Source organism: Impatiens glandulifera, chromosome 1 (assembly GCF_907164915.1).
Source record: "Impatiens glandulifera chromosome 1, dImpGla2.1, whole genome shotgun sequence".
NCBI lineage: Eukaryota > Viridiplantae > Streptophyta > Magnoliopsida > Ericales > Balsaminaceae > Impatiens > Impatiens glandulifera.
The window spans coordinates 128,982,722-128,992,680 of NC_061862.1; the positions used below are offsets into that span (position 1 = coordinate 128,982,722).

At 30.9% G+C, this 9,959-nt stretch overlaps 1 protein-coding gene across 1 annotated transcript; it reads left to right on the forward strand.

Moving 5' to 3' along the window:
• The first annotated feature begins 808 nt into the window (after window positions 1-808).
• LOC124929718 (bet1-like SNARE 1-1) lies at window positions 809-4,628 on the forward strand. The gene is made up of 5 exons (XM_047470115.1): window positions 809-1,091; window positions 3,417-3,564; window positions 4,115-4,171; window positions 4,257-4,316; window positions 4,404-4,628. Exons 1-5 carry the CDS (start codon window positions 1,078-1,080, stop codon window positions 4,503-4,505), a joined length of 381 nt encoding a protein of 126 aa, XP_047326071.1. The 5' UTR covers window positions 809-1,077; the 3' UTR covers window positions 4,506-4,628.
• Window positions 4,629-9,959: the final 5,331 nt, after the last annotated feature.

The window sequence follows — 9,959 nt, forward strand, 5'->3', positions numbered from 1 at the left end:
GACGCAAACTAGGAAAATTACATTTGCGTATGTATCATGCAACTCAATTGCGTATCACGCAATTCAATTGAGTACCACGCAATTCAATTGCGTACCACACAATTCAATTGCGTACCACGCAATTCAATTGCGTACCACGCAATTCAATTGAGTACCACGCAATTGTGTTGGCGTACCACGCAATTGTGTTGGCGTATCACGCAATTGTGTTGGTGCACCACGCAATTCAATTACCCACGGGAAAATGTTCACAAATCATTCAGATTAAGGAAAGACTATATATTTTTCAGATCAAATCATTTCAAACCAAAACAATAGAACTCACTAAAGCCTAAACCCTAAACTAAAACCCTAAAACCTTTCATACTCAACATGCAAGAGAGGGAGGAGTAGTCGAACTAACCTCAGAAATGTTGGGAGAACGTCGGGGAGACGTGATCAACATTCGGGGCTTGGCGATTATCGGGGAGTCGGCCTGGAAGCATTTGGAAATCGTCGGGTAGTCGGGCTCGAGGGGTAGGCATCTGGCGATCGTGGGGGAGTCGGGATGGAAGCGTCTTGGCGATCGTTTAGGAGTCGGGGATGATTGTAGTTGGGGGAGTCGGCTTGGGGCGTGGGAGTCGTGGGGAGAGCAACGATCGCGGGGGAAGAGAGGGGAAAGAAAACAGAGAAATGGTGGGAAAATGAAAATGGAATAAAAAAATAAAAAATTATATAAGGGTAAAATTGTTAAAATTTTTAAGAAAAATATTAAATTCAAATAATCAAAATATGTAAATGTAAGGCTTTCATCATCGTTGTCTTGAGCTTGAGATTCAATTGCTCCGGTTTAGGAAGAAAGAGATTCATGGATCCCTCCCATTTAGGAGTTCGCCTCCCTCCCTATTAAGGTTCAAACTTCAAACCCAATTTATCTATCCTTAAGTCAATTCGGAGCCCTATTTGTTGTCCTGATGCTAGAACTCAACTGATCTTCAGTTTATTTTGTTTCATTCTTAATGAGTTGTCTTTCTTGAAGGATCGGATCGGTGTTGAATCCTCTTGAAAATTCCACGGGAATCTGCAATCTTGTGAATCATGAAGTCGAGGAGGTAAGTGCCTTGGTTGATTCTAAATGCTGCTTAGTTTCTTTCATCTGCTTTCGTAATTTTCCATGATCCCTGTTAGTATACTAGAGGATGAGTATCCTACTAAGATATCTTTTAATCAGATTTCTATGTTCAATCTATATTTCTCATCCAATTCTATAAAAAGGTGTATAACTGGTATCAAGAGCACCGTTCATCTGCCTGTGATAAACTCCTTCCAAACATCGCAGTGCAGAACAGACTGATTCTTTTCAAGCAGTGCAGAACATGTGAGAACTTCCTTCCTACAACCTTTGCTTCTGGAAAGCAGCACAAAATGAACCGATTCTGAAGGGTGAACAAATCTCTGCTCAGATTTTAAATCATGATTGCCATTCGCGTCTTGTTGCATTTCTTCCGTGGAGAAGGTTCTACGGTTTCGATTATTGTGAGTCGATTGCCCTGTTCAACTTGTGAAGATAGGTTCCATTTTTTTCCAAGTCAATTATTGAATTGATTAGTGTTGTGTTCGATTTTGTGATCGATTGTGAAGTTGTTCCGATTGTTGTTGAATCACCTGAGTTATAAATTCTGATCACTCTGTCCTCAAGTTCGAGCCTCACCTCCAAAGTATTGTCAAACCTGTTGTCATAGTTGTGTCACCAAAACAAAAGATTTAGTTTCCTTTTTTGTTAATCTTCTTTCTTTATGTCAGGATTGTGGACAACAAATTTACCAAAATGTTGAATCAATTCCCAATAATCTCCACATTGATTATCAAGTTATCTCCCTCTTGTCTCCCATGCTTCTCTTTGTTAACAAACAATATCTTCCTATATCCCAACTCCAGCTAGCTACATGTAATGTTGTAGCTTAGTCTTAGGAACTACCTTGGTTAGTATATCAATAATATTGTCATATGTTTACACCTTCTTGATAACAACTTCTCCTGGCTCTACTATGCTCTTTATGAAGTGCAACCTCACCTTAATGTGTTTAGTTATCTCATGGTGTATTGGGTTCTTTGATAAGTGTAGAGAACTTTGATTTTTTTTCATGTGCTTCAACCTCTATCTCTTCCTTGATCTTGACCACAAACCTCCTTCTTCAAAGACTAGGCCAACCTTGGATGAAGTCTTGAGATATCTCAACACCCACTTAACCACCTCCTAATGTTGCTTCCCTTATTAACATAAACTTGTTCACAAGATTATATATAAATCCCAAATCAGGTATTGTGTAAACCACTCCATATATAATATTATCCATAGTATTGCATAAGGTCAAATTTTCATGTTTCTCTTTTTCTTTTGCTTTTGGACAATCCTCGCTAGAGACTTTAAAATAAGATGCTAAATGAGTTGGAATTCCCTTAACTCCATCCATGCGAAATTTAAAAACAACTATCTCAAGATATTCACTTTGAGAAATATGCATTTGTCTCATCTGCATATTCTTTTGAATACTCATTCCCAAAAACTCTCTAGTATGCTCCAAATATTTCATCTCAAACTTATTCTCAGCATAGAAATATGAAAAACAAGAGGATATATATGGAATGAAACTGTTTTCAGTTATTCTTGATTGCATGCTTGGTTAATTTGATGATGTGAAGATCTTCGAGCGATTGATTATATGTAAAAATTAAGGATATAATTTATATTCTTTCATTTCTTGTAAATAGTAGTACAACTTGTATCTGTATATATTTTGACACTTTGTGTAAATTATAAAATACAAGAAGCTACAAACATTGTTTGCAATCACCTCTCTCGACTGAGGAGGAGAACTAGGCATCAAAAGCGGGATTTTAAGTGGAGAATGAGTTAAGTCTTCAAAAATTAAATGGTAAATAAACAAAATGAAAATATCCAATTTAATATACTTGGTGTGTTAAGTTGATTTGATTTTATGTTGTAAAAGTATTATTGAAACCATGGATTCCTTATCAACCAGCCTAACTATTATTTGATCAAGGATCACATGTTCTTAAGTTTACACTGCAGACATGATTTCTTAACTGTTCATGGTATATCCTAGATAATGTCCTCTGGTTCAAACTCACGTCTCCTTGCATAATTTTGTGTTTTTTCACTAGATACACCATAAGTTATTGTGTATTTATATTGTATATACTGTCTGATATGGTTGTCTTTGGTGGATTATCATTACCTTTTTGTTTTGTAGTCGTACTTTCAGCACCTCATTATTAGCTTTATGCTATTCCCATCGTCTAGATTATGTTGTGTACATACCATGAGGCATGAGCTATATAACGTTTATGAAATGTTTCTCCCCTTTCCTTCTTTACTATTTGAGATGATCTCACCATGGATGATTGGTTATCAGGGACTATCGCAATGGTAAAACCACTCTTCTTGATGAGATTGAAGAAGGTGGTATTAGAGCCTCATCATCTTACTCACACGAAATTGATGAACATGATAATGATAGAGCACTTGATGGGTTGCAAGGCAGAGTGAACATGCTGAAAAGGGTAACTTGGTTTCAATTTGAAGTTTTTAATTTTTATTTTATTCATGCAATTACAGCAAAATTTTGAGGTCAGCATGCAAAATATTCCATCATACTACAAATCATTTCTGTAACTTCAAATTTGTCATCTTTCTCATTACTGCGAATTATTTCTTGATATAAATATCTTATAGTTTCTATTGATAAAGAAAGACACCTTGAAATGCTGCTTTAGAGCAATATCAATGAACCCAAGACATAGATGGATTTGCATCTTTCTTTTTGTTCCATGTTCCCCTATTGTCAAGTGTCAACATTAAAGACCTAGTCAACTCATAAATGAGGGGATAAGAGATTTAGCAGCTAATGTTCACGTTTTTTGGGATGGATAATAGGACTAACACATTCAAAATTTGATGAGTTACAATAAATGAATATTACTGTTTTACGTTTGATTGAATCTACACGTTAAACATACCAATCTTTTAGTTACCCTGACCCAATGAAAATTTGGCAATTTATTTTGAGATAAAAGATTTTCTGTCGATTTTGATCCACGTTTGTGTTTACAGCTGTCTGGCGACATACATGAGGAAGTAGAAAGCCACAATAGAATGCTGGACCATATGGTTTGCACAATTTAATCTATAATAAAAGTGAGTAAATGTTTTACAATTGATACTGTCTTTTAAATGTGTATTCTTAACTGGTCAGGGAAATTACATGGATTCATCAAGAGGTATCCTGTCAGGAACTATGGATAAATTCAAGATGGTATGTCATTTTGTAGTTTCAAGATCTCTATTTTCACTCTTTCTAGGATATTATGGTGTTTTACATTACATGTTTGGTTATTTTCAGGTGATTGAGAACAAATCTAGTCGAAAAATGTGTACACTTGTAGCTTTATTTGTCGGCTTATTTCTGGTTCTTTACTATCTAGCTAGATCTTTAGCATTATGAACCTGAACATCCCAATTGGAGGTTTTACCGAGGAAAAAAGTTGAGTGTCTGCTCAAATGGAGATTATGTAATCTCATTATTGCTATTTTTAGTTACCCTTCTATCTTCCTCAATATTTTCTACCCTTTTGACAAATATATTACCCATTGTACAACAAACTACAATAAAATTAAAATGCATTATTCTTTTCCTAAAGTATAAAAAACATTTTTTTATTTTTCAAAACAATTTCTTGTACTGTACCTAACCTATAATATAAGACTTTGATATATATATAAAGAAAGGATGAAACGAATCCTTAAAACCGAAAACTTGCTCAGTAAAAGAAGCATGTCACCACCAAATAGTTGAATTAGTTTCTTGATAAATTGGCTATAGGATTATTTAGGCTTCCATGAAATATAGACTTTTTTTTGTTTTATTATTATTATTATTATAATAAGAAATTAATTCTCATTAACTAAATTAGTGTTATATAATAAATAAATTAATAAATAATATCAAATAAAATGAACTCAAATAATCTAGATATTAAATTGTAAGAATAATTTACAAAATTAAAATTCTCGATAGAGATGAATGAATAATCATGTAATTTGTTGAGAGTCATTTTAAAAAACGAATTCATTTGAGTTCTTAAACGATTAGTATTAAAGTAGAGCAAGCCGAAAGAAACTGTTGGGAGAATCTCTACCAAATATTTTAAGTTGCAGTTGAAATTATCCTTAACTGAGGATTGATAACAACGCAAAAGTCCTGTCAAATTATAATTGATCATATACATATATGATCGAAATAATAAAAAAACCTTTACAAATTATATGAGGATACATGTTAGAAGGCATTCATATAAAAGATAAAATCAAATAACTCATTGAAAATATGAAAAATAAATGTTAGATTCAATAATTTCGTCTCATTTGCGGTTAAAAAGGAGATGAACACAGACTCAAGAAAGTATCATCAACACAGTTAGAGAATATGAGCAACAAACGATCCATCAAAGATTGAGTGTTATTTGGATCACACAAATTCGGGATAAAAAATTTAATCCATCTAAATAAGATGTCTTATCGAACAAAATCTATGTTACACGAATACAGATACGAGTATTGTATCAAATACGATACGGATACGACGATACGACAAATTTTGAAAATATAGGATACGATACGTTTAGAATACGGATATTATTAAAAATGTATATATAAAATAATAAATAAAATATATTAAGAATTAGTTAATAACTTAATATGAATCTTAAATTTATCTAAGAAGCACCTCTAGGATATTTGTATACTAAATAAATAGGCTAAAAAGTATGTAGTGAAGCTTTACTAGTTAGTGGTGGCTATCAATCAATAGAGGGCGAGTTGAACAGACGAGCAAAGTAAGATGAGATAGGAGAGGACATATTAGTTTAAGGTTAGTTTTATTTTAAACATTCAAGTCCTCTTAAAATTTTTATTTTTTAAAAATTACCCAAAACGTATCCAAGTCGTATTCAAACTGATACGGTTTGGCCAACTCCATAAAAAGTCAACGATACTTTTTTTTCATATCCGATACCCGTTTTATCGTATCTTATCTGATAATATTTTTTGGAATATCCGTCCTACTTAGAACAAAATATAATATCAACACAAATCTGAGTGGTATAAAAAAAAACATAATAATAATAAAAAAAGTCATTTAAGAAATCATAAAAGATATTTTTATATTTTTTCAAGTTTTATAAAAACTAGCATTTAGCCAGTGCATTTGCACGAGTAATAATATAAAAAACCGTGAAAAAAAATTACGGATAACATTTTTAATTTTATTTTTAACCGTTTTAAGTTTATAGGTGGGTCAATCCACAATCCGACCTAAGTATCCAAATTAACCACAGCTCTCGACCCAGCAATCCGAAAATTTTAAAAATTAAGCATCATTATATATATATAGATTAGTTAGTTAAAAAGTTTAACTTATATTAATGTTAAAATGTTCCGCGTTTATCAAATTTGGTGTTGAATTTAAAATATAAAGTCTTAGTAGTTTAGTTGGTTAAAGAGTTATACTTGTTTTGTTATGTTGCAAGTTCGAAACATACCTCTAACATTTTTAATTTTATTTTTAACCGTTTTAAATTTAAAGGCGGGTCAACCCACAATCCGACCCAAATATCCAAATTAACCACAGCTTTTGACCCGGTAATCCGGACACTTTAAAAATTAAGCATCATTATATATATATATATAGATTAGTTAGTTAAAAAGTTGAACTTATATTAATATTAAAACATCCCGCGTTTATCAAATGTGGTGTTGATTTAAAATATAAAATCTTTGTAGCCTAGTTGGTTAAAGAGTTGTACTTATTTTGTTAGATTACAAATTCGAAACATACATCTAGCATTTTTAATTTTATTTTTAACCGTTTTAAATTTAAAAACGGGTCAACCCACAATTCGACCCAAGTATTCAAATTAACCACAACTTTCGACCCGACAATTCGAACACTTTAAAAATTAAGCATCATTATATATATATAGATTTTGTTTAGTAGGTGAAAAGAGAAAGTTACTTATTATTTATGTTGATTAATTTGAAAAAATGTCAATCATACTTAAATGCTTAAATTAAAGTGTGAGAATATATACTCAAACAATTCACCCACATTGCAACTACATTGACTACAATCATACATACTTAACCATGACAAAATTTCAATAGAAACAGTTATATACAGTTACAAAATAATACAATAGCATGCAACATAATATAATCAAGTTATAAAGGGAAGGGATCTGTTTTACACATACCATTAAATCTGATTTAGTAATAATTGCATGTAATTACCTTATTTTATTTTTTTAAAACGGTTACATATAGTAGCAAATACATGTTTTGCAGCAGAAAACCTTAAATTATGTGTCAAATTATAATTATTTTGCAACAGTTCTTTAATTACAAAAACAATTGGAATTTGCAAGTAAAAAAAATCATTGCAAATTCGTTGCTAATTAGAAAACATTTCAGTTGCAAAATTATCAATTTGTTTTTTTTATATATACTTTAATTTGAACCAAACAACAATGTGCTTCACAAACAAAACATATTTTCTTTTTCTCACAAGTTTTATTAAGGACTTTGAAAATAATTTTATAGGTCATCAAATTGGTAGAAATCTCATTGGATAAAAGCTGCATTGAATACAATATTAGGCATCATTTGTTAAAGGGTTAATTGGATTTATCTCATCAATATTAAAATCATTTATTAAAATATTTTTATTTTATTTTTATAATATTTTAAAATATTAAATTAAAATAATATTTTAGTTTTAATCTAAATAATAAAGTTTTTCATCAAACATGATTTATTTTTTATAAATAACTCAGATTAATTAATTCTAAATAACCTATTTCAAACAAACTTAAAGCTTTCCAAACAAAATACTATTTGATAAAAATGTAATTTCCTTATATTTTAATTGGTTTAATTATCTTAAATATTTTTTTATTTAAAATTAATAAAATTAAATAAGAGTATTTTAATATTTTTGGTTGATGAAAATAAGTAATTTAATTATTAGGATGATAGTAACGTGATAAAGAGATAATTTAGAAAAACAGTTAGTAAAATTCTTTAAAAAAACCAAAAGAACCAGATCAAACAAGGTCTTAGAATTTTGATTAAAAAGAACATGAAACCAATCATTTGTCACAACAAATTTAGCTGCATACAGAATTGCCTATGTTTCAGCAAAATGATTGGTTTCCATTTAACATTAGTAGAGAAATGCACAACAAATTATAAAGCAGAATTGAAACAAACCTGCATTGTCAATGGGCATGAATTCCATTGTTTCAGTCTGCCCTCACAAAATGCCCCTTTTGAACGGGTTCTCAACCAGAGTCGGCCCTGGGACAAGCACCCACTCCCCAGGACAGTCCATTTATTAAAATAAAGAAGAAATATTTAGTATTTATTAAAGATAAATAGTTCTAGTTAGTGATTTAGGATGTAAATAAAAGATTTATATTGAGTCATTAGTTCTAACCTCATCAAAACTTTTTTTTTATCATTTTTTTAACTGTCAAAATTGACGTTTTTTTAGGTTAGGGCAGCCCAAAACTCGAGGTGGACACTGTTCTCAACTTGTAGGTAATGTCTAGATAATTGTTTTTGTAGTAAGTAAAAACCAGAATAGATTAACGAAAGATCATGAAATAAAAATCTATAAACCTTTCTTCTATTTCTATATCTCCATTCCTTCTTTAGTTTGAAGTTGGTTAAATGACTAAAGCTTGACCTACAAAGGTGGCTTCTGATGTATGACCTAAATCAATTATCAATGTATCACATATAAATAATGATAACTGCACAACATTATGTTACTACGATATATACATTCTTTTTCATATAGTGATAACTGCCTAATCGCATGTTTGAAAAATATATGACATACATAAATCAAGATTGTGGAACCATATTAGAATGAAAACCATTAGGAACATGAGATTCTGTCCATTTAATTACAACATGTCATGAATTTCATAATGTACAAAATCTGGTGAAACTTTTGACATTTCATATCAAAGGTTCCGAACTAACCTAATTTACAAGTAAGTAACCAATGGTAAGGATAACAATGTGAACCTATCTTAGCCTTGTGTGATGAAGGGATCTAAATGACCCGAATTCATCTTTCAGTAAAATTATTCAAATTATTAAAAAAATAACCTTCATGTTTTATAAAGTTTTAAACTATTAAATATTCTAGTCATTTAACCTAAATAACCCTTATAATCTACTTTTTCATCAAACAAGTTTTTTTCTCACAAATCTCTAAATCAAACAAGCTCCTCATGTTTTTCTAGAAACATGAAATATTGAACAAAGGAAGACAACAATAAAAAGATATGTTATGCTCACCAAAAATTTTCAATCTGTCCATAGAATTTCCATGTCCTTTCAAAAATCTCTTCAACTTTGCTAGGGGTTTCTGGCTGTACCCTTAATTAAACTTGTCCTGGATATCCTTGGTACCTTTGTCATTACAAAAAGTATAAAAAGAAGTTTTTAAATTGTTTATCAAGCAGAAGAAATTGACATTCTAATTAGATGTTTTTCTATTCATTCACCAAACAAACATAGACATACCTGAATGCAACAAGGGACTGCGTTGGATCATTGATTCTGGGGCTACCGAGCTCATGACCGAAGATGCAACTCTACTACTATTCGGATTGATGATAGAACAACTGCTAAAATTATAGATTGTGGTTCAATAACACATCACACAGCAATACTACTCTTTATGTTCTTAATCTAAACTGTAATTCGTGTGATCACAGTTGTTCTTTATGAAATATTGTCTTTCTAAGGTTCAAATAAATCCTACAAAGTCAAATATATTATTCTGGTACCAAGAGTAAGCTAACACAAAAATGATGAATTTTTAATA

Coding starts and splice junctions, on each gene's coding strand:
- LOC124929718 (XM_047470115.1), top strand. Junction 4,172..4,256: donor ATAGAATGCTGGACCATATG/GTTTGCACAATT, acceptor TTAACTGGTCAG/GGAAATTACATGGATTCATC. Junction 4,317..4,403: donor CTATGGATAAATTCAAGATG/GTATGTCATTTT, acceptor GGTTATTTTCAG/GTGATTGAGAACAAATCTAG.